General features: G+C 42.2%; 1 protein-coding gene across 7 annotated transcripts in view; it reads right to left on the reverse strand.

Moving 5' to 3' along the window:
* Positions 1-8,064: 8,064 nt before the first annotated feature.
* Positions 8,065-25,096, reverse strand: part of ZMYND11 (zinc finger MYND-type containing 11) — a 108,412-nt gene continuing 91,380 nt past the window's right edge. For all 7 annotated transcript variants that reach the window (XM_075746597.1, XM_075746595.1, XM_075746600.1 and 4 more), the window contains 8 exons: positions 23,954-24,009; positions 23,141-23,218; positions 22,472-22,590; positions 20,426-20,633; positions 18,497-18,565; positions 16,293-16,565; positions 14,725-14,910; positions 8,065-9,973 (listed from right to left, as the gene is read on the reverse strand). In XM_075746597.1, coding sequence (XP_075602712.1) covers positions 9,851-9,973; positions 14,725-14,910; positions 16,293-16,565; positions 18,497-18,565; positions 20,426-20,633; positions 22,472-22,590; positions 23,141-23,218; positions 23,954-24,009 — 1,112 coding nt within the window. In that variant the 3' untranslated portion in view covers positions 8,065-9,850. The remainder of the gene's footprint in view (positions 9,974-14,724; positions 14,911-16,292; positions 16,566-18,496; positions 18,566-20,425; positions 20,634-22,471; positions 22,591-23,140; positions 23,219-23,953; positions 24,010-25,096) is intronic.

Below are 25,096 nucleotides of genomic sequence, written 5' to 3' on the forward strand. Positions count from 1 at the left end.
AGCCAACGCACTATTGTATTCTGTATGATCTGCACGGGGAAAAAAAAACCCAAAGTCTTTGCCCCCGGGATCCCACAACACATCTAATAATATTTAAAAATCATTGCAAAATACTATACAACTATGGCCAGTTAATGGCTGATCCTAAAGGCACAAAGCTGATGATTGTGTTTTAATGTCATGCTTTGGCAGCTTGGCGTTGGTAGGCTTCACACGAGGGAGTGTCCTGTGGAGGGGTCTGAAGGAGGGGATGAAGCCGGTGGAAGCACCACGACAGGGAAGGGCTTCCACATGCGAGTGGCGGCAGGTGGGAAAGGGCTGGAGATGGCAGGGAGAGGCACTGAGAGAAGAGCGGCACTGCGCCATCACTGCTGAAGAGGACACCAGTGGAGGAAGCCATCAATGACGGCAGGTTTAGGAAGAGCGTTTGATGTAGAATGGAGAGAAGGCCAGAAAGGAAAAGGTTGTGCATGTGGAGGTAAGTGTCAAGCACCTGAGATTATCTAACCCAGTAGTATCAGGCACCTAATTTTAGGGGCCTACATTTTAATTTTCTCACCTAGGTGAGCCCATTTCAAATCAGTGAGGTCCAGGTGCTGGGACACATGGCCCTGCTGCTCTTAGTCCCACATTCAGCCTGGAGGCTTGAATGAACTGCCTGCCACCTGCTGAGCTCGGCCACAGGGCTTTGGGATAAGACCCCGAGAGGAGACGTATAGAGGTAGGAGGACAGATGTGGTGCAAGACGAGGACAGATGTGGTGCAAGACAAGGACAGAGGTTATCCCAACCTGAAAGTTTGAGGAAACTAAAAAAAAACCCCACCAGGTCTGAATCAGGGAAAAGGCAGGACTGAAGCAGGGGAGTGCTGAGAGAAGACTAGGGGAAGAAAAGCAGCTGCGTGCAAGAAGAAAACGATGTTTCCATGAAGCAAGGTCTGGAGGGGAATATGGTGTGGCCATATTCACAGAGCAGAGGGAGATGAGAATTTGAGCCAACAACTGTCCAAAGGAAATCAGTGGCCAAGGAGATATAAAGGAATTAAACTTTCCATTGCAGACACGCATGCTCATTAGCATTTCTAGCATGCCTCTCACAGACATTTGGTTTCAGATACTTTCCTGAAATCCGTAAGAGGATTTTTTTTTACTTTTTTTTGCATGCCTCCTCCTTTCCCCACCGCACACCACGGTGAGGATACCCACTCGTGCGCATGTGCAGGGTTTCGCGTGCGTGGCCATGCTCAGCCCGGGTTGGCTGCCTGCGCGGGGGCAGTGATGGAGACGGGCAGCCCGAAGGTGTCTGTGTGCAGCAGGGCAGGCGCTGCGCATCCGCGGTGCTGGAAACCCACGGCCCACCCTGCCAGTCCAGGGTGCAGGGACAGCAAAAGCCGAATGGGAAATGTTTAAGTTCTGCTTGTCCTTCCTCTTACAGCTCTTTGGTTAGTAAAGAGAAAGAAAAAAGCAAATGAAGTGTGGTCTCAGCTAGAATTACTTTTTCATTCACAGGGTGGAAGTGTATTTTCATCTCAAGGCAAAGGCTTTTCACAGAACAAGAGGCTTTTAACTGCTGTTTTAAGCCATAATAAAATTACTATTAGAGATCACTCAATTTTGAAAATTTTCTAACAAAAACCAGATATTCTTAAATGAAAACTTGCATTAAAATGCTCCCATTTCCAGTGGGTCACATAACAGGGCTGTAGTCTCCCTGCGAAAACAGTGCGACTGTGTTTTCGCTGTGCATGCAAGCAGACACGTGCACTTTTATTGCGCTTTCCTTAGAACTAACAGCACCATTTATTTCTCCAGCACAATCAAGCCAGAGCATCTGCAGGAGAGAGACAAGTCAGGGTGCAATGTGTCAGTCCGAGATGTGACAAAGTGTAAGTGTCGGAGAAAGCAACCAGAAATGCAGGTTACAATTGGTCCATTGGCAGGCTGACTTGATTTTAGGTAAAATACATTTTTTCTGTTTATCCAGTTTTGATTTGGAAATGCTGAACCAGAGGAAGGATAATAATTAGAGGATATGTTGAGAGCACTTGCTCGGTGCAGACCTGCACTTCAAGTCATACTCTTTAAAAAAAAACAAAAAAAAAAAAAAAACAAAAAAAAAACCCCAGACCCCACATTTCACTTTGGTTTTGAATATGGGTCGACTCTATCTCAAAGGGAGAGCATTTTCATTAGGGTCCTTAAAGAGCAGCGGGAGCTGCATGGCTTCCTTGCTGTGCCCATATGGTTCCCGTTGGGAAGCACACAAACATTTCAGAGGGCTCTTCTGAAGTTCGGCACCATCAGTCCCGCTCGGCTGACGCGGAGCTGATACCCTGCACCCCAGTTCGTGGGGGAAGGCCGGGCTGGAGGAGCACCCCGATCCCATGGGGGACGAGTGAGGCTTTGCAGCACCAATGGAGTCACACACGATCTTTGAGGTTAGAGGGATGTAATCATCCTATGAACTTGAGTTCAGTAAATTATAAGAAATTTGGCTGAAATTCCCTTCAAGGCAGTGTTTGCTCCAACAAAAGCCTTTGGAGAACTTCCCCTGCCCTCTGGAGTGCCTTTGCACAGGAGCATTCCTCCTCTGAACACAGGATCAAGCCAACCGAACCATGGATTAAAAGATTGCTAAGAAAAATAAAAAAAGTAGAGTATAAAAGAAAGTCAAAGCAGAAAAACTCCCACCAAATCCTATGGTTACTTCTTTGGACCCAGTTCTGCATTCTTTTATACAGTCCGCCCTAGTGAAGTCACGTTAATAGAGCTGGCAGAGCTGGCCCCTGTAACAGATACTCAGGAATGTCCTGATGGGAGTCCCTAACCCTACAGCTGCACTACGCATCCTGCGCAAGGAGAGTCCTCGCTGACTGCTGGGCTGCCCTAAAGTGACTTCATTAAAAAATGCCGATGTGCAAAAGGACATCCCGCTTACCAAATTGCCACCCTGTCTTCCTACTGCAGCTTCCAGATGGACAAGTCAAAATGGTCCTTCTCTTTCTCGTTTCCTCCAAGGGCTGACACATTGCTTTGAATTTCAGCCATATTTTCAGCCACATTTCAGCTGCCATTTAGTGAAGCTCCTCCAAGCTCCAGGAGCTCCCAAGGCTTGGGTGCTCAATCAGTCAACAAGCTGGAGGACTTCAAACCACCATAAAAATGTCGAAGTTTCTGCTCTGAGGCACTGAGCAGTAACTTACAGACATGAGTACCTAAATTCTTTTGGGCAAGGGGTGTTGTGGCACATGGGACGCTGGACACTGCCTTGCTCCACCAAAGGGTGATGGTAGTAGGTGGAGAGATGGAAACAGTCCCTCTGCCCGGGCAGGTCCTGACCAGAGATCAAGATCAGGTGAAGAATCAGCAAATTCTGAACAAGCTGTTACCAGAAAAGCCTGTAAATAGGTTCTATCTCTGCAGCTCATTCTGGACAGAGAGCGTACCCCTTCCCCAGAGCCTTCTGCTAAAAAGAGAGGCTCTGGGCACGGGGGTTGTGCCTGGGAGAAGGAGCTCCCCCCCGAAGGGGGGGCAGGGGGCTAGCCACACGCCTCTGAGGCCACTGGGGTTCAGCTTCTCCTAAGGCCCGGCAGTCAAAGGCAGCGAGCAGGGTTTTGGGGAAGGGGGTGGTGGCACTGATTATTTTTGAAGCATGGGCAGGTGTAATTCCCCAGTCAATGCCAGGAACGCCAAGTCAGCCGCCGTGCCGTGCCGTGCCATGCTATGCCGTGCCATGCTGTGCCGCGCCGTGCCGTGCCGTGCCGTGCCGCAGGGCAGGGAGGGCTGGCTGCAGGCACGGGCTGGGCTGCCTCATGCAGCTTGCAAGGCCAACGGGGCAGCAGGGTGGGTTGTGCCAGGGCTGTAGCTGTTAAGCTTGAATTCCTGGCTGCTCTGTCCCTGCGCGGGCCTGTCCTACAGCTGTTGATGCTTATTATGATCAATACTTTTCAAAGCAGGCTCCTGCGTCGGGCCAAGCTTGAAGTGGCTCAGAGCTTTCTCGACTGGAGCCAGTGGCAGCACCGTCACATCGACGTGGCACTGCAGGCCGGGTCCAGGGTTCACCCGTGGGCAGGCACCCGGCACCCCGCAGCAGAGACTGGCTGCATGAGCTGCCTCCTGCTCCCCTTCCGGGCCCCAAAAACCCAACGGCACCCCACCGACTGGAGAGAAATACAAACTCCAAGGCTTGGTCCTTTTTTTGCAAGCACAGTGCCGCACCCATCCAAATATCGCACAGAGATGCAGCGGCCACACTGCTGGTGGGAAGGTGTGAGTGGTCCTGGGCTCCGGCTGAGCACCCAGCACCGACTCCCGACGGCTCACTTAGCACGGAGCAGCTTGCTCAGTGCCACAGTGGCTGCTGACATGAGGGAGCCCAGAGTTAAAATGGTGCCTGCTCCAGCGGCTGCAGGAAAAAATAACAAGCAATTGCATTACTGAGTTGCACATCTTTTGTTTCTTCGGGGGAAAATAAAAGGCTTTCTGGCACTCGTGGTCTTTACAGACTTGTGAAAAGACTGGGAAGGGCTCTGTCACTCAGTCAAGTGTTGTGTCAGCCAAATAAATTCTCTCTGTAGTGCATAAGCCACGCATGGCAGAGTTTCTGGCCGTGCTTTTTCTTCGGGAAGGAGCCAGTGTTGCTCCTTGGCAGGGGCTGAGCTGCAGCACAGGCAGCAGAGGAGCTCCCTGCCCGCACCACGCTGCCCGTGCCGCTGGGCTTGGACGCCTCACTTTGCTCCCTCCTGAGAGCACACCAGACCCGCACAGCTCTCGCATGGAAACGGCTCTTGTTCCTCCTAACGAGGACAGTTAACGGGGTGCCCTGATGAGCCGAGGCGTGCCTGTGTGGCCCATGCCAGGCAAGACCCTCTTTCCTGATGACAGGGGCTTTGAGAGCTGCTGTGTGCAAGGCACCGATTCCCTTTTGCTTTTACTGAAGCCGTTTTTCACCTTGAAGGCCCTGTCACAAGGGCCAAAAAAGCGCATTGCTTGCTGTGGCCAGGCCTGGTGGGAGCGTGGCTCGGCACCGGCCCCACACGCTGTTCCCTCGGGCCCACGAGCGGAGGGGAGCAGAGACCTGGCATGGCAGCAAGCAGGGTCCAGAGCCACCTGCAGTGGCTGGCTGCAAACGATGCTTTTCTGGTTAACAAAGGAGTTAAAATAGTGCTCTGGCTTTAGTAATAATCATTGTTTTCTGCTGCAGAAATCATTTCCAACCACTTGTAAAGCATTTCATAAAACCAGCTTCACAGTGTCTTCTTTATGCAGAACTCGAGTTTATTTTTAGGTACCTCTCTGGGGCAAATCCTATTTCCATTGAAGCTTCCTGCCAGCTTAGTTTTCACTTGCAGGGAGTTAACGGAAACTGGCCGGTGGCTTCGTAAACAAACACATCGCTCTGCCTTTTAGCATGGCCCCTTCTCCCTTCTCCTTCTCAGCCTTTCTTCTGTATTATCTTCAGTTATTAGTCCTCTTTTATGTAAAAAAAAAATCTCTTCAAAGCAGATGCTGTATTTAATTTCAACTCCTCCATCACTGTTTGCCGTGCCTGAAGGCAGCTTTCCATACTTCCCTACCGGCTCGAGGGCTGGAGGGGTCCCGGGGCAGGCATGGCCATGGGCAGTGGGAGGGGCAATTTAATTTTCTCTGGGTTCTCCTTCTGATTTTACAATTTTGAACCTTTAGCAACCCAGGATTTCTTTTTTCAAGAGCATTACTGAGAGTCTAAAGTCCTTTTGAGCCTTTTGACATCTGGAAATAGGTTTTATTAAGATAAAATGTGACGGTTTTTTCAGGGATTTGGAAGGTCCAAGACAGTTTGGAGGTTTTTGGCCTTTTACATTAGCTATAAATGTCTCCCACTTAAAATCAAAAATACTCTCATAAATGGATGACCCTTTCCACTTGCAATCGAATTGCCTTAACATGACACAATGCAAGAAGGGCTTTTCTGGTTTTGATTCCCCCCCCCATTTGATTTATGAAAGCATTTGGAAAGCATATGCACAGATCGCATATGTGCTCTCACTCAGTGAGGCTAAAATTGGCTGGGTAGCCCCTAACTACCGGTAACAAATCCCAAACATATTTCACATACTCGATCAAGCAAACAGGGCCTGAGCTGGGCAGCTCACTCCACCTAAAGGAAGCAGGAGGCAGAAACCACTGCTCCTCCTTGTAAAGTAATAGCCAGAGTTAAAAATATTAAATAATAGTAACAACAACAACAATAACGTTAACGGTAACAACAATAATAATGATGATAAAAAATGGGAAAAGCCAACACTAAAAAGCCAAATGTTGCCTTTAAGACTGATGCTCGAGGAGCACGAAGATGCACCCTGTCTGAGCGGTGAAGACATGAAGCCCCTGCTCATCCAAAGGGCTGCGGTGGAAGGAAATCTGCAGCTTTGGGCCTGTGCAGGGACAGATCTCCTCCTCTGCCTTGCAGGGTGGCGGCAGCAGGGAGCGTTCCTACTGGGGATTTCTGCACCCCAGTGGGGTGCTGGCGAGCGGTGCCATGCTCAGAGGCTGACCGCAGTCATCGGAAGGGGAGAAGGCATGGGAGAGGAGCTTGGGGGATGTTGCGTCCTCCTGATCCGGCTCTGCTGGCTCAGCTCAGCATAAAATGATTCACTGGCAATGTGTGCACCATGCTGGTTATTTGTATTTAGTTGAGTTTTATCAAGATAAATGAATAAAATTTGCACTTGCGTAAAACGCTATGACTCATGTAAGAACAGAAGAGTTGGGATAGTAAAATAATAAAAGAGACTTCTGAGGGATCTTTAAATAATTTTTTTTTTTTTTTTAATTTCCCCCCCCCCCGGGACTAGCAGGTCTTGCCAGGTCTTAATTCCCGCAGGGAAATTCTTACCGGCCACACAGAAAGCAAGTCCCACAGTGTCCCTCCTGCAGCCCAAAGTCACGAGGGGGCTCCAGGACCACTCGCCCCACCTGTGGCTTGTCCCCAAATGGCCATTTCTTCTAGGGGTGGCTGTGGGCCGTGCCCCGGGCAGCAGCACCAGCACTGGCCCTCGGCTCCCTCGGGCACCTCACTGGCAGCAAGTCCTGGCTTTGAAATGGAGGGTGGGGGGAGAGAGAGAGAGAGAGACTGCGACTGTGACTGCGACTGCTTCTCAGGGCTGCGCTTGTAACAGAAATGCTGCCACTGTTCAGGCTGGAACTGGATTCACAGAGACCTCTCAGTCCTTCCAGATAAAATTATTTTATTAATAAAATATATAACAGGCACAGGGGTGGTGACTGGGTTAGGGAGGAGTCTGAACAGAGAAAGGAAGCACAGGGAGAAGGGAGTTGGCTGGCCCATTAAAACCAGAACATGCTGGACACAGCCCTCGGGGGCTGCTGGCCCTGAATGGGTGGAAAAGCTCCGCTTTCGGTGCTGAGACCATGTGAGATGCTCAAGCCTTCACATGGAGGAGCCAGCTCACCTCCAGTCCACAGCAAGGTCCCCACTGGTGTTTGTGGGGAGAACAAGTAAAACCAGCAGCCCCGTGCATGGCCACCCAAGGACAGGAGGACAACTGGCCAAAAGCAACACAGACGCTTTCAGTGAGGGTTTGGTTTTTTTTTTAAATACATTTATTAACCAATGTTAACACATTAAATGACTCTATATATTGCTAGTGAGAGCAGCTTACAAAATGCCAGAATGCATCATAAACTGGACAGCCACAATGAATAATTACAATGTGCATAGTGGCTAAGCTCAACACTTTAATATAGCTTTATGATTTGCAGAAAAATTAATTTTAAATCATGATTCCTAAAACAATCAATTGTAATTTTACCTAAAACTTATACAAAACCAGGCCACAATCTTTTTTTTTGTTTTGTTTTGTTTTTTTTTCTTTAAAACACACAGTTTTCACGCTGTAGTAACTTGGAAATGTGCAACCGTGTCAACAGAGACAAAAAAGCCAAAGTAACACGAATCTTACTTTCATGCAGCTATCAGTTAAATATTACATATTCTGGAATGATTTTACACCAAAAATATTTCCACAATAACTTGCTTTCATAGGGGTGGATCGAAGTTTTGGAACTTGTAAAGTAATCGAACAAGATTGATTTTAGTTGTGAAGTGTTTTACAGTCACAACACAGAGGCGACAAAAGTTAATTACACATTTATCAGGCAATAATGTAGCTGTGGTAATACAAGTTACCACCTACTTACTATTTTTTCCAATCAGCTTACCACATAATTTCTGCAACATATTGGGCATTATTTGGCAGTATCTAGTCAATTAACTTATATCACCACTGTAAGTAAAAAAGATCAGGATTTCAGTGGTAGTTCACAGAAGACTTAGTTATATTTTTATCTTTACAATGACCCTGACAAATCCTAGAGAAAACTTTTTAAAAGGCTTTCCTCCTGATTCTTCAGCTTCCATCGTTCCATCATGTAATTGCTTTCAATAAATATCAAAGATCTAAATAAATATTTACAAATTATTCCTCTAACTTCTCAAAAAATAGCTGGATGATTAATGGGCATATGACTCAGTCTAAGACCAATCTTTGAAAGAAACTAAAATGCGGAGACACTTTAAAAGAAAAGCTATTTCAGTAAGCTTTACATCTATTTAAAAAATTGTCTCTGAACATGGATGCAATTCATATATCTATATATAAAACAAACAAAAAGAAAATCATTTTTCAACTATCGATCCATTCCTATTGGTAATGCTTCTTAATCCAGACATTCCGCAAAATACAGACTTTTTACAAATCACGGCATCTTTAATACAAGAAAATTAACATGCAGTATTCTTCATTCTGAGTACAGTGATGGAGCTCATTATTAGGCAATGACCCATTACTACAAACATAACGGCTTCTGTGAAACTTAAGTGCTTTTTTTCCTTTCATTATCAAGTTACAATGGACCAGGTGACACCAGATCATAGGCAGTCAAATGGCATTGGATTGGGGAGGCTGAAGGGGGGGGCACAATAAAGAAATTTGTATGCCTCATAATTCCGTGTATGAATAAAGGTAGTTGCTTTTTTTGTTTTTTTTTTGGCTTTTCTTATTCTTGTTACAAGCACTCATGTTAGGACAAAGATGAAATGTGCAAACTTCAAAGTTTAAATATTCATTTTTCTCTAAGATCCAGCTCAGTAAAAGATTACCCCAGTTCCCTGTGATTTCAAACTACAAGATCAAAGCTAATATTTTGTTATAAAAGTTATATATTGAAAAGAAATAATGAAAATAAAACACAGTTGGGAAATATTTAAGAAAAAATACGCAGGACTAGCACCTGCTGTGTCAACCCTGTTCCCTAAATTCAATCATGTACCCACTGGTATAACCAATAGATAATGCCTTTAAACAGTAAAATTAAGCTGAACAAAACCAGCTCAACAAGGTTAAGAAATAAATGTTACATCAAGGTAGTATGCTTCGTTTTTCTGAAACAGTTCTATACTTCTTACATTCAGATCTAGTCTTTAAATGTTCCTTTTGTTAAACTTGCATGATTTTTGTATTTTTAGATCTGCTGTTTTTAAAGATTAAAATCTCTGTAAAACCTAAAAATGTTTTAAAATTTGCTGAAAATGCAACAAATCCTCTAGTTTAAAATTATTTAAAGTAACCTGCTCCCACAGATGTTAAATTCATTTCGCTGACAAAATTTTGGAGGAGCATTAAACAGAAGATTGAAATTACTGTGCAAAATTTCTTTTACGAAAAGTGTTTAAAGGCTGGTGCAAAATGGGAAGCAAATTCTAAACAATTTTGGCTTCTTGGAAACAAAAACCGCTGTGTCTGAGAATAGCAATCATCGGGGTGGTTTTCTAGGGGAGGAATAACTCTTTCATCTTTTTCTGCGGCAGGTACGTTTGTGTTCAGCATGCCAGTGCTCCTGCTGACACTTGATGGAGCAGTAGGAAGTGTTCCAGCAGCAGTGGTACATGGCCTCCTCTTCACAGTTGTAACACTGGAGAGAACAAACGAGATGAGATTACCACCCTCGCAGGATCCCTCTTTACCAAGGCACAAGTGTTCTCACCTGCTCGTGGATGCGCCAGCACATGTAGTGCAATACTTCTCTCTCAGTTATGCTTGGGGCGGCCAAAGGCAGGAGGGCATTTTTCACACATGCTGTGTAAAGCAGCAATCTTTAGCAAATCTGCACAATGCTTTCATATTTTCCGGAGTCTGGATTATTGCTTTTGAAAAAAATCATCTCTCATTTAAGAAAACTCATCTCTTAGGGCAGTGGACTGACATTTTTCAGCCACACATTGCAGGAACCATCTTTTACCCTACGTTTGTATAATAGCATCCTGATCTATGTCTTAAAAGCTACAATAAATCAACAAGCACTTCTGGTATGAACAGGTTCTGCGCAAGCTTGAAAATCTGTGTTTCTGAGGTTTCTTTACAAGCCTGACCCGTCATGCTGGGGGAGATCATTATGGGCTAGGAAAATCTCAGAAATCACAACAATAACATTAGTGGAGAAAAGAATAATTAATTACTGAGTGGTTTGTTATAGCCCATTTAGGGTAGGTCTGCAAGGAGGCTACTGTCGTTGGGGATTGTTGGCTGCCAGAGTGCACTGCCACCTGGTGAAAACAAAACCTCGTACTACATCAGTGCGACTGAGAAGAGCAAGGAAGTGCCTTTTCCTTCAAGTCTTCCAGAAACCAGAGAAGGCCTGGAGTACACTGGATGGCTACATGGGCTCTTGCCCCGTCATGCCTGCCAGGACAGCACAAAACTCCTGAAAGAAGAGACACTGCACAGCCCGGGATTTCTGTAGAAATACCTGCCTCTGGGGAGTGCTGCAGCAAAGAGGATTTTTGCTCTGGAACACACAGAATGTCCCCAGTTTTTTGGTAGCTGGAAGAGCTACCTAGAAAATAACCCTGTGGCCTCTGAGGAACTAAAAAAAAGGGAATCAGCATGCTGGTCAACACTACCAGTGGTCAACAAGGAGGTACGGCACCTAGCCAGACAATGTGCCCTGTCTCCAGGTGGTTTTATACCCCTTCAGGGAGTGCTGAAAAAGCATTAACTATCATTCTGACAAAATCCTGTAAAGTAGGGTGGCATTGCTGCTAAAGGAGACGCTTATACTCAGTGCCCTTGAAAGCCAGGTTCTAATGATCTGGTTTGTCTTTCTGAATTTGGTCCGATCAGAATCAGAGGGTATCTTTATGAATCCAAACTGAAATGCCTATTGCATGAGGGGGAACAGAGGGAGAGATATCACACAGTCTGTGCAGGCTGCTCTCAAACCACAGTATAACACACAATTGACTTTTTATGTCCTGTCTAGCTACAGCATTGTTACTAAAACAGAGAATTACAAAGAAAACAAACCCAACTGCCTTAAAACAAAACAAAAACACAACAACCCTACACAGTACTAAAAAACAGATCCAAGAAAGCTGACAGTGACATTGGCCAAACCGATAACTATTCATTTACTATTTATTTACATCAGCAATAAAGGGACTGCCCTAGCTGCACGAGAAGGGAAGCTTTCCATTTTCCTTTTATAAGTTAGCTCCAGGGAAGTTTATTTGTAGAAATAGCTGCAAACAAGTGTCCTCTCAAGAGCTGTTTTCTTGGTTTTTCATGTTGCTGGCTGCCCACAAGCCTGCGGGAACCATTAGGATCGTCACTGGAAAGGTGCAGGGAACAGCTGTGTCTCTCCATTACATACAGCATGGGCCTCAGCCCAGGGACCAGCTTCACATCTGCTTGCTTGGAGAGATCCAAAAAAGCTAAGACAGGAGAGGACAACTCATCTGTGGGTCCTGCACTTCCCTTTATATATGCTGGCCCTAAGTGTGGGATGTAAATCTCCACTTACAAAAGGAAAATAGTGTCATCTAAGCTGGGACCAGCACATGTGGCAGAGAAGGCAAAATGCCAGCTGGCCTCAGGCCTCCTCTTTTCTTTGTGTTTTCCTCTTTCTAAACACTATCAATCACTTGGGGTTTTGTTTCAGACAGTACATGTCACGGACAATACTCATTCGCTTAAAAACAACCTGTTGCAAGTTAGAATAACTATATATGTAAATAGAATTGAAAGAGACAGAAGTCAAAAACGAACTATAAAAATGAACTATGCACCAATTTAAATTAGGCTTATATGTAAATAAAAGAACCGGGAGAAATTAAAAAAGAAACATTATCAAGATCAGCACTTTAGCGTGTATTCTGGAGGCCATCAAACAGCATAATCTCACAATCGTTATCCCTGCCTCTACATTTCTTCCTTTCATTTGCTATTTACTTGAGGTGTCTGTATTAAATCCAAATTTTCTGGAGGTATAAAAAGAGATTGGGTTAAACCAAGGGGACTGTGACCAGTTAGAGCAACAAAAAGTGTTATTCTTTAACTATGTGTTAGGCTCCTAAGGGCTGGGAGCGCATCTTCTCGTGTGCCTGTACACTACAAGCAAAATGATCCCTTCATCCTGACTGGATTATTTTTATGTATGAAAAAAAGACAAATATAGCGTGAATAATAGCAGCTGTACTCCCAAGCCTAGACATCTGCATTACGCAAAACCAGAGGTCTCTGCTTCTAATTAAAAAGCAAAGCCACCAAAACTCATTTAGTATGTGTGTTAATTACATAAGATTTTGGTAAGGAGGAATCATTATTGTAATAGCAGCGTACAAGAGCAGTACTACACACCAGGGACTGTCATTAGTACCACCGAAGGAAAAATCACTGGGGAGTTGTGTAATTGGACCAACTCCAGCCGCCTGAGGCTGTGTGTTGGCAGGCAGATCCATCAGCCTGAATGCAAAGGTGTTTATTCTCTCCCTCCGTCTCCTACCACATGCAAACCAGCTGCCTGGATGATGCCTTCATTTAAGGAGGGGATTGACAGATAGTTCTGGGGCCACAGGAATAGGCAAGACTGTCAAATGCTCTTTATATCTTTAATTGTCTTGCTGGGAAGGAGGCTTTATGCACATGATCATAAGATGCAGTGATGTGGTACCAGGGCACTCTCCGATTAGGCTAAAGGATATGGTAAAGGCACACTGGAGCAGATGAAAGTCTCATGAGTCTCTTTCATAAATTCTGCCTTCAAAGAAACCAAAAAGCAGCTATAGCGAAGAGTCCGGACTCACAATCAAGTTACTGTGATTGAGTTACTGCGTATCAGCCGAATGGTGGCAACAGTTCACATGTGCACTCTTAACTTTTGACAGAAGAGAGCTAATTTGACGTAGTTCATAGTGGGCAAAGGCAATTCAATTTCCCTCTCAAGTGCCACAGGCAAAAGCATGCACGCAGACACCAGCAGCTGGTGACTCATTAAACACAGTAACTTGATCAAGTCGGAGACCTAAATAACTTCTTTGGTTTGCAGAGAAAGGTAGACAGGGAGGAATTTTCTGACTGACAGCGACCCAAGCACTGCAGTATCTCTATTAGGAACAGAAATGGAGACGCTCTGGCATTTGAAGTAATTCTCTTTAGAAAAAAACAAACTCATAACAGTGATAGTCAGCAACCAATTGTCTTGCCTTAGTATTTATTTCACTCTTCTACAGAACAGAGTTTTCTTTGCTGGGACCATCGTTTCATCTGTAAGAACAAGGGCTAATGCGGCTGAACATAACCAAACAGCCCTTTACAGCGGCAGACAAACGGGAGCTGCGGGACGGAGCCAGGGCTGGCTGTCCCCGCCAGCCGTGGCAGTGGGACAGCAGCTGTCCCTCGCTGCTCAGATCAGCGTGCCATCTTGTGGCAAGCCACTCACATGCTTCTCAGCCGCATCTGGCAAAATCAAAGCTCAAAAGGAGGCGAGTAGAAAATCTTGTGCCCACCCTGCTGTATTTTATAGATAGCTATTACAGTGCAGTGTGATTTCCTGAGCGATGGTTTTCATTTCCTGGTTCTATGAAAATTAGCAAAGAAATAGCAAAGTTTGTGTGTGTGCCAAGCTCACTGCTCCTCAGTGTAACAGTTTCCACCTGTACTCTCTTACAGGCTAGTCCTTGCAATGTTTGAGTAGATGCTGTACAGCCATGTGAGAGAACACACTTCTGGCTTGAAATGAAAACATGAGACACAAACCAAACAAAAACAGTGAAAAGTTTTCAGCATGTAACGGAATGGTAAGTTAGATGTCTGTTTCCACTTTTCTAAAGGGCATACAAACATGTTTTTTGTAGGCAATGCTGCAGATTTGGGCTTAAGGACTGAACAAGGGAGGAAAATCTGTTTCAGAAAGTTGTGTCTTAAATACAACAGAACATAAAAGAGCTGCAGAAAAAGCTATGAGAGGAAAAGGCCAAAAGGATATCACTACCAGCATTATTAACAAGGGAATCCAAATCGATGCAGCCAGATATTGTACCCTCTGGCACCTTGAGATCAAAGGAACGTGAACATAATGCAAAACACATCTTATATGGAGTAAAACTCCATTTAGAAAAAAGTATTTTGATACTAACGTCTGTTTGGACTCAAGAAGATGGTGCTGTTAACACTACATAATTAAGATGGAAAGTAATCAGAACTTCCAGTTGAAATTTGGAGGTTAAGAAAATTTGAAAGCAGTACTATGAAGGAGAAAACCTTAAAACTGAAAGACCAGTGAAAGAGTGGTGCAGTTAAAAGTCAGGAAGAAGTCACCTTTGGTTGGCCTGAGGTATGCATTATACATTTCCACTTACTCTCTTGTAATAAATTTTTGAGACTTACCCACTGCTTCTTCTTGGTCTGGGAAATCAGTTGCTTGTGCTGGCCTGCTAGCTTCTTAATTTCTTCTAAAAATTCTTCTTTGCACTTCTCCTTTACCTGCTTACATTTTCTGTCCATCTCTCCTTGTGCGTTGGCCACAGCTTTATTTACAGCCTGCCTTTTCTCTTCTTCCATCTCTGTACGCAGCTGCCATAAGAAAGTCAGCAAAGCAAGTCAAGGGACAGCTATTGGAATAAAAGTATCTTCTTTAAACCTCTACTTTTTAAACCTCTATTACTGATGGAGGCCATATAATTAGAGATTTCTCCTATTTAGAAAATAAAAAGTTCATAGAATCACAGAATGGTTTGGGTTGGAAGTGACCTTAAAGCCCACCTAGCTCCAACCCCCCTGCCATGGGCAGGGACACCCTCCACTAGACCAGGTGGCCCAAAGCCCCATCCAACCTGGCCTGGAACACTTCCAAGGAAGGGGCACCCACAGCTTCTCTGGGCAACCTGTTCCAGTGCCTCACCATCCTCATAGTGAAGAATTTCTTCCAAATATCTAATCTAAATCTACCCTCCTTCAGTTTAAAGCCATTACCCCTTGTCTTGTCTACTACTACATGCCCTTGTAGTTCTCTCCTTTAGAGTTGTAACAAAACTTCCATCCCATAAGAAACATTCAGAATAAAAATGTCACTGTATTTCTATTCCGCTATGCATCTACAAAAACAGCTAAATAGGTTCCATGTATATTTTGTCAATGATCAGTTTACAAATTTATGAATTTATCTTGGACAAATATTTCATCTTTTCCAAATCTACAACTGCATATAAATGTACAGCAAGGACGCAATGCAAAATACAAAATAGAACATGTCTGAGTTCAGTAAGAGGTACCTTTTAGTATTCATTGTCCATGGGATTCCTTTGTCCTTGCTCAGTTATCTAGAAGTTTGGTGTCTTAATCCTACAGAATTAACACCTAAACTCCCTAGGTTCATTCCATAGTCCTTCATCCCATAAGAAATTCATCTTGTCTTAAAACAGTACTTAAGAGAGGTCAGATGAATCATCCTCTAAATTGTCCTGCTCTCTCCAGCCAAAGGTGACCAGCTCAGGCTTACATATTGAATTTTTAACAGGTTATCATTAGATTAAAAAAAAAAATCAAATAAATTTCAGAAAATCTATTTAATGTTTAGGTCAGAAGATTGACAAAAGAAGAGTAATTTATGAATAGCTTTTAAACAATGCCATTGTTTACAACCATGCTTGACAATGGAGACAAAGGCTTTGGAAACATACTCATGAATGAACAATTAGTTTCATTTTTGGATCACAAACTGATTTCACTGGACAAGAATCAAAAAAAGCAGGAGTTTTCTGTTTAAACTAAGGTCTGTTGGTATAGAAATGGTCTAAAAAGCAATAATGAAGACTATTTTTATGTGGTCTCTTTGGAAAAGGCTTTTTATTCATTTTCTTAAGGGTGGATGTTACAAAAGTAGAAAAGAATGGGAAAAAAATCCACATTCCTTCTCTCCTCAAACCAGAGTATAGGTGGTGTTCAACAAGTGTTACCTTTTCCACTGCCTCTCGCACAACTCTCTCAGTTTCTCTTTTGTGATCAGCTTTCATCCTGTCCTTGAAATCATTAAAGATTTTGGTGTATTTGTCATGGCACATGTTCTGACATACTCCATCATTACTGGTCTGGGTGCTCCGATGCAGCATTTTTGGAGAAGAGGCACTTAACTTCTTGGTCTGAGTTGAGACTGAAACTTTTTCAATGGGCTGAGGCATTGTGGGAATTTCTTGGCTTGAACTTACTGCTTCAGTTTCAGGTTCTGGCTCCTACAGAAAAAGAACAAACTTGTAAATACGGATATCAAAATAGAGCAAATTAACCTTCAGTTCTCCCTGGAGGAAAAATTGTTATATGACTAATGCCAGCGCAATTAATGTGAAAGGTGTCTGTTGAAGACCTGTAGGGCTAATGGGATGTGGGATCCCTGAGGAGAACCAGGATGACAGCGGGTAGGCTCTTTGGTCAGGCTTTTCTGACTTTAGCTAGGAACTCTCCAGAAGGAAGCACACATATGGCATCAGTATGCCACACTTACCAGCCTTGCTTCCACAAAAGTACCACCAACATTAGAGGCTATGTGAATCCCTTGGGATTACTAAAGGGTTGCTACAGATTTTTCCCCCTACCATTTTCCCTGAAGAGACTGTAGCTGCATGGCCAAGGTGCCTGAATTATTTTGGCAAACTCTGGGCTTACTCTGGCCCAACAGGCTCCACTGGAGTCTGGAATATTCCGCTGATTTCATAGAACTGCTGCAAAGATTGATCAGTACTTCAAAGGTGCTTTGAAGATGAAAGGCTAATGAGCGTCTTAAGTCTTGCTTCCAATAATATAGAACTAGACTTGGATGACCACAGAAGCTTTCTGTAATTATACAATTATCAAGAAAGAAGTCATAGTTACTGTGGAGTTCTGTACTGAATTTAGCAGCCTATGTTATTACACTGTAACACCAATTGTTCCTGTTCTTTAGAACAGATAGAAGTAAAATACCTGCAAACTCTTACTGATATTTGAGGTGTCTGAAGACACAGATGTGATTTTTTTTCAACTTAGATTTTTTAAAGCTCATTTAACAGTGCACAGACAAAGCACACAGTCCTGTAACACCAGACTTGCTCAGGACTGGACTTCGTGGTTGTCTGTGTGATGGGCCACTGCTTCACACCAAGCAAAAGGCTGACTATTCCCTTTTGTAACCAATTAGTCTCTAATAGGTCACTGTGATTGACTTCTGGATCACTGATCAAATATGAGCAGAGCTAAGAAGGCAAATGTTAAGACATCAATATATGAAGCAAATTACAGCATTTGCTTGACAGAAAACACAATAAAAATGACGAGACATCCTAAACTGTAGTCTCCCTATCTTGTGCTCAAATCCAGTTTGTGCCCCAGGGAGCACAAACTGTGTGTCACTGCCTCCATTGGTGAAGGTACCTCACAGAGCTAGCCCTGCGATATCTGATACAACTGGGAGCCAGGTGCCCAGATAACAGGACTGGTTATGTCTGTATTTCAGGCACCAGGGCCATCCCACATAACTCTGGTGCTAAAATACCTGAACTCTCCTCTGTGATGAATCCTGAGTCCTCTTCTGAGGACTCTGCATATGTGCAACTTTTTCTTAGTGTTCAACACGCAGCTGAAACAAGGCCAGGAAAAAAGTCCTCAAAAGTTAGGAAATACAAGATTTATTGCTGTCTCAGCAACTGCCCCCTTGTGTACAAGCGTAATAATACAGTCCCTTGGTTACATGATCATAGCTTTCTGTTTCCTCCACTTCATTCAGTGTGCAGGTTGGGTAAACAAGGACGGAAGCTCCACGGACAAGGGTGGATATGACATTTTAATAAACTTAATATTCTTGATCATGCAAAATACTTTATAATTTCTGCTGGTTATAGACTTACTAACCAGCCTGAATTTATCATTTTTAAAAAAAAAAAAAAAAGTCATAAGGTGACTTGATTTATTCATGATACAGAATGAATAATGACACTACAATGACACTAGCTTGCATGCGGGAGGGGCGATGATTTTTGTTAGCAAGGAGGACCAAGCTATGGGGCTGGAACTTCCAAGATTAATATTGTAAAATCAGTAAAAGATGACAGAAACCGAAGGAGCGTCTATTAAAATTTCAGACTTTTTATACTTTGCTATTTCTACAAACATGGTAATTGAGGTTACTTACTTCTTTCTTGAGTTCCATACTCTGGTTACGTCGTCCTTTCTTTGCTCTTGGTTCCTGAGTAACCTTCAGCTGTGAACAGTAAGAAAAGCATACTGAGTCATTCCAAAAAACAGTTCATATAAGTAGCATTCATTTTAACATGACTGATGTACCTTTAATTTTGTTTATTTGCCATTATTTAATTTAGCAAATAGAAAGTTCTGTACTGTTCTTAAATGAGAAGTGCAGACAGTAAACTTTCCACATTATCACTGACGACTATGATTGCATGAAGGAACAAAATTCATGAACAAGTTCTAACATTCAATATGCATTGGCTAAAATACCCTTAACCATTCTTTTCTTCTTGTTTTCTGGAATATTCTGATATCAATGATCCATAAATAGGCAGAAGATGTTGTTGGAAGCCAGAAAACAGCAGTAATTATAAAGAGAATGTATATATGTAAAGATAGTAAAATTATCAGACTTGCTATAATTGATAATAACTGTATTGCTTGGAGGGGTATGAAACTTCATGCTTTAGAATAAAAGCCACTCTCCAGCAACAGAAACAAGGGTGAGATCTAAGTGGATGGTATATTATCTTACAATGGCTTACAGCAAAGTTCTTACTCCTGTCTTTGAAGCATCCAGTACTCGCTAGTGTTAGTGACAGGATACTGCAGATTGCTGCAGAGCACTGAGTTTGACGGCTATTCTTATGTTCCTGTATCTGGGAAACCAGTAAAACAGGTATAAGCATTAACCAAGTGAAGGATGAACAACTGAAGTGGAACAGCAAATATGCAAATGGACACTTTAAACCCTATGACTGACACTTCTGAAAAACTGGGAAAATGCCTCTGTTATCTTTGATAAATATTATTTATGACCATTTTCCTGTTTCATTAGCATTGTTGAATAATTGCATACACAACATTAAAAAAAGAGCCTACAAAGGGTTAGCTAAGCAAACCAGGCTAAAAAAAACCCCTAAAACCACTTCGGTAAGGAGGATCCCCTTAAAGCAACATCCAGTTTTATAAGCGCTAAGTTTTTAGCTACAAATTTGATGATAGACCTGTTTGACAAAAAGGCAAAGGAAGAGGGTCAAAACATGCTGATTTTTTAAAATACACACTTAGAAAGAGGATAGATAGTGGTTTTAAATGAGGAAAAATATGTTGCCAGGGAAAAGGCTGCCAAAAATATAGAGAAACATCCTGCAAGCTATGAAAATCTTACTGCCAAGTCAGTAATAGTAAATATATAACACCCTCTTGGACAATGAATGACTAGCAAGGTTCAGCTGCGATAAGGGAATTTCCATATGGCAATGCAAAGTTTTGTATCCTGGCCCTTTGTGCTTGTCACCTTTGTTAAAGGAATGTAATTTTTCTTGTTTTGCAGAATTATTTTTAATTACTTTAATCAGTTGCTGGTCACATGGTTCTCAAGTGCAATGTTTGCACCTAACTTTAGTTGGACTTGCTGAAAATGTCATGGTTGGTGTTACTCGGGGATCTGTAATGCAGAATACAGTCCGAAGTGAACATACTCCAGCTGTGAAAAGGCTGAACAGCTACAGGGCTCCCTTGATGGGAGTCCAAGAAGGCAGTGTTGCAGTTTATCTGATATCCATGACATTTAACTTGAACATTCCTATTTAACTTTAGAAATCTTGGTCTGTCTCATCAAGGTACTGTAGGAGGCAAACATTTTAAACCTTCCTAGAGGTCATCCAAGAAACTGAGGAAAGAGGAAAACTCTATATTCCTGCTATTACTGACCTACAAAACATAGGGAAAATAAGCCTTTGAACCCTCTCCTTGTCACCACAAAACTGCAGACAGAGCACAAGGCTAATTTAATAGATATCTCAAAAATATGTAATCTTTGTACCCTTTAATAAATTGCCCTGATTGCTAACATTGTGGCAGCACTCACCTGCTCATTGCTGGTGGAAGAGATACTTGACTCTGCCTCCTCTTCCCCTTTATCCTCATTCTTTGATTTCCAGAATCTCCCCTCACGAAGAAAACGCTGGTGCAGTTCCAGCTCATCACAAGCCTTCTTCCACCCCATACTGCGTTTCACGTGCAGCCGATGGATGTTAACTGTGATATCTTGAATGTTTTCAGAGGGGATCCAGGCCCTTTTGAATACACAGTGCAGACAGGTTCAGAAACATTAAATACAGATGAAGGATCTTGACCTGAGAAACTGACTTCAAAAGCAGTTTTTCACAGTGGCCGATCGCTGACAATTCCCTTTCACTCAGAATTTTTATATATTCAACACATTTGAAAAAAAGTGGACTGCATACTGTTAGACATCTGTGTTGTTATAAGCACTTGTTAGCTCTGGGTTCTATGGCTGAAAATCTCTGTCATTTCTGGTGAGACACAAACCTCCCTCAGCACCAACAGCACTCACATCTCCTACCTGCGCTCTTGCTAAATGCCCTGAGTCAGACACAGAAACATTTTTACTGAAGGTTCGTATGCTAATCCAATTTAGCCCTTGACCTCTTTGCTAAAACTGTCAAGGAATGTCCCGAATTATCACCTCAAATAGAGAGACGCGTTCTAGTTTGGGCCACTGTCTATCAGGACTGAACTCATGTGGGGACTGTCATGTTCTTTTGGACTGAATTCATGCCAGTGACTTGGTTCCAAAGGTACTTTGTCCTCTTAAATATTTTCAGAGAGTCCTCGTAGAGTTAGATGGGCAGCTCTTGACATTTTGAAAGGTTATTCCAAGCAGCACTGGACATTAAAGAAAAAGAGTCACTGCCATGCACATCTACATAACAGAGTAAATACTGTAGCAAATTAAATGTCTGCAGCCAGATTCTCAATTCTTGCGATATCAATTTCATTTCAGTGAAGTCAAGGAATCAATGCTAATTTACACCAACCAGGAATTTGGCCTTTTGTCCAAGTCCAGCACAGTAACTAAGCAATGGCACTCTAGTAAAATGCAGTTTGCCTATTCTATCAGTGCACATTTAAGAAGTTGCAAGCACCTCATCCCACAAGTGTCATGTTACTTTATTAAATAGTTTGAAGCTGTATGAACTTAATGCCAAAACTACTAATGAGATAAGTTGTGTTTGCAAACAGATTCAAGGTAAATCATTCTGTGACGGCAACACAAATAAAGATTCTTTACCCATTTTATGCCTATTGGAAAATCTGAGTAGCTCATACAACAAATAAAAAAAGTGCAAGTTACACTAAAAGCATTTTAAATACACAGGCTCATAAAACACTGTTACTGAATAGTCTAGACCCTTTTGGGATGCACCAAAATATACCACCTTCCCAACAACCATGAATTACTTTGCAAATGTCTCCTCTCCTCACATTATAGGCATATAAATCAAACAGCAAAAAAAATCAGTACATCCACTGTAGCAACACTACTATATCCCTCCCCAAAAGCTGAACAAACTGCAGAGGGAAGTAAAAGCTAATCTCTAAGAGTGAAGTTTCCAATGTAAAGAGTTATTCTCTGAAATTGCAAACTGGCTCACAGCAGGAGCTCTGTCAAAGTTCTAGTAGTGAGACAGAAACATTTGTGATGTATATTATGTTACTAAAACACAAAATTGCAGTGTGCCAGCTCAGAAGAGAAAATTGCACAAAGTCAATACTGCTGGTAGTAAGAGTACGTTTCTGTCCAATTTCCACCTTGGCCTGGATTAGCAGGCTGCTACTGATTTGAAGAATCAGTTGAAGTTCACTTGCTTTCTTTAATTAAAATGGCATTAAGTAATATCCCTACGGCAACTGTGGAAAGGGAATCTCTGAGCCATTTGGCAACTTTGGATGTGTTAGACTGAGCTCTAAATTTTCCGAAACAATTATGGCAAGTACTCAGTCTTTCTAATGTTGGCAACTCGCTAAGCCAGGATTTACAACATGATAGATGAGATAAATTCTTTTAAGTATTGTTTGTAAAAAGCAGCACATGGAATTAATAAATTACCTTTGGTGGTGATGGCCAAAAAAGCGAACATCAACTTGATTGTCCTCTTTTTGCATGACTTTGGCTGGCCAAAACCCAAAGCCTTTCATTTTGGCCCAAACCAATTCATGATTAGGTATCTGGAAAAAATGTTGTATTTATTATTGGATATGAAGTATTATAATGATTTCTCCCACAAATATTTTGCTGTAATACTATGCTAGTATTTTAAGAATATGGTTGCTGTTTATGTCTAGTTCTGTATTCATTTTTATCTTCTTACAATACATATTTCCCTGTTAAATGTATTGCTTGGATCAAAGTAAAAAAAACAAACAACAAATTCTGAAAAGGGTGTAACTGTCTATTGAAAACAGAGATTTTTAAGCAGCCCAAAAATTAAACTTGTCTTTATAGCTTTATCCAGGAGCAAAGTTTTATTTCTGTAAGCTCCTTATTTTCTTGTGAGACTGTTGTAACTGGCTGATAACCAAGTTTTATAACTTATATTGTTACAGCTTTGAACTTCAATCAACATTTCACTTGTGTAAAGTATCTAGGCTTACAGAGTCTTAACCATGCTTTTGAAACAAGCCTACTGAAATGGAATGTTCAGTGCATTAACGACACCAAAACTGAAGGCTTTTACACAAAAAAGCAAACAAATAAAAATCTGTGTCAGCAACATACGCAAGGATAGCAGAACCAATTGTCAGGTCGTGCGTTTGACAAATAGAAACAGTTCTTGCAAAGCTGCAGTTCATCCAGCTGAAAAACAGAAAAAGGTAAATAAGCCCAAAAAATCCTATTTATGTGGCTTCAGTAGTATCCTGTTCTCTAAGTAGTTAAATTTTTCAGCCCTGCTTGCTAATTTGGTGGAGTTACTTCTGTCTGCGCAAACTAGAGGTGTGAAACTGAGGTGAGCTGAGAGTCAATGAAAGACAAGCTGCAGAAATGTTATTCATGTTTTAGAACAACAAGGCAGAGGGAGGAGACTAACTCAACTCTTAATGATTTATTATAGCTAAAATGCAAAGAATAGTTCTTTAAATTCATCAAATATTTAAAGTACATTCTGAAAGAAGTAATTCAACTGTACAACTGGAGAAAGTGTGACAGGTCCCCCAGCTTTATTTTTTGGTTTCCTCTGCATGTTGAGAAATGTTTCAATGCCAGTTACAGAATTTGGTAGGAATCTCACCTCAGGTTTAATTTATATTAGCAAGTACAATTATTTCCAGTCCAATTATGTATTATTTTCAAAACTAAAAGAACTAAAACTTCAAAACTAAAATTTGAGTATCAGTGTTTTGCAAATCATAGTCTAGTTGCAAAAAAAAAAAAAAAAGAAAAAGAAAAAGGAATTCTGCATCAGCTGTTAGAAAGGTGAAAATTTATAACAACAGACCCTTTCTATTTTTGTAGTATGAAGAATAATTTTCATAGATTCTGAAATGAAAATCAAGTATCTTGTCTATATCTTGGTTACTTGGTACTACTTACTTCATGACATGTGTCTTTGTAAAGCATCCTTGCTATATCAGCTTGTTCACTGTCCGCTATAAATTAAAAATAAATGGTATGAACAATCACAGTACAATCACAGTGCTCACAAAGATTTGCAGCTGTCATTGCTATGACTTTCATGCTATAATTGTCTTGCTTGAGAATACAAAACATAATTTAGTCACTTGGATAACCCTTCCATTTAAAATTTTCTAACAATCAGTTCTATATTTGTTTTCTCTTTCATGTTTATATGCAAAAATACTGTTGGGAGCTTTTAAACTGAACAAGTACATATCTGAGGAACAGCAGCAGGGAGACAGGGTTGCTTTTAATATGGATCCAGTTTCTTTCTCAGCTAGTCTTAATGACACACTGCAATTGTCCTAAAACATGGCTCTCTGCTATCACCACTTGACAGGAACACAGGTACAATCACGTAGTATTTCTGCTCAGAGTAATGTTTCACAGACTATTTATCACTATGTGTTTCCCTTTACACTGTGTATTTATTAGCACACTCACATCTCTCCCTACCAATAACAGTGTGGATATTCTGATGCTGCAAATAGACTGGTCCCACCCTCCTCCCAGTTTCCCTGATGCGGGCCGTGTCTGCAGGGGAGATCCTTCCTGAAATGATGGCTTTGGAGAATCTTGTTACAGGACCTGGCTATAACTTCTGGACGTGGTGGTGGTGTTTCTCCACTTGCAATCAGACTGTTATTTCATCTAACAGTCATTTATTACCTTGCCAGTGGCTGGCAGCTTCTCTAATGGCTGTACCTCCATACACTGCACCAGCAGGACACTTCTAGTGGGGATGTAGCTATATTCACTGTTGCAATATGGCAGATATTGCCCACAAGTGAAAAATATGTGTTGGTAGTACATGTTTCTGCTGACACAGCGCATCAGAGATCAGACCTCTTTCCCCCCTAGAACAACATGTGTATACTGGCAGAAATCTGCAGTATAGACTGATTTATGACTTAGGCTGCAAAAGAAACAGGATGGCAAAGGTGCAAATCCCCACTAACAAGTTTAGCCAGAGAGGATGAAAATAGTTGTGTAGTAGGTGGGCCAGAAAACACCCTGCAAAGTCCTCTTGCAGCTTACTTTGCTTTTTAAGGGCTCTCA

This window comes from Balearica regulorum, chromosome 2 (genome assembly GCF_011004875.1).
Source record: "Balearica regulorum gibbericeps isolate bBalReg1 chromosome 2, bBalReg1.pri, whole genome shotgun sequence".
Classification (NCBI taxonomy): domain Eukaryota; kingdom Metazoa; phylum Chordata; class Aves; order Gruiformes; family Gruidae; genus Balearica; species Balearica regulorum.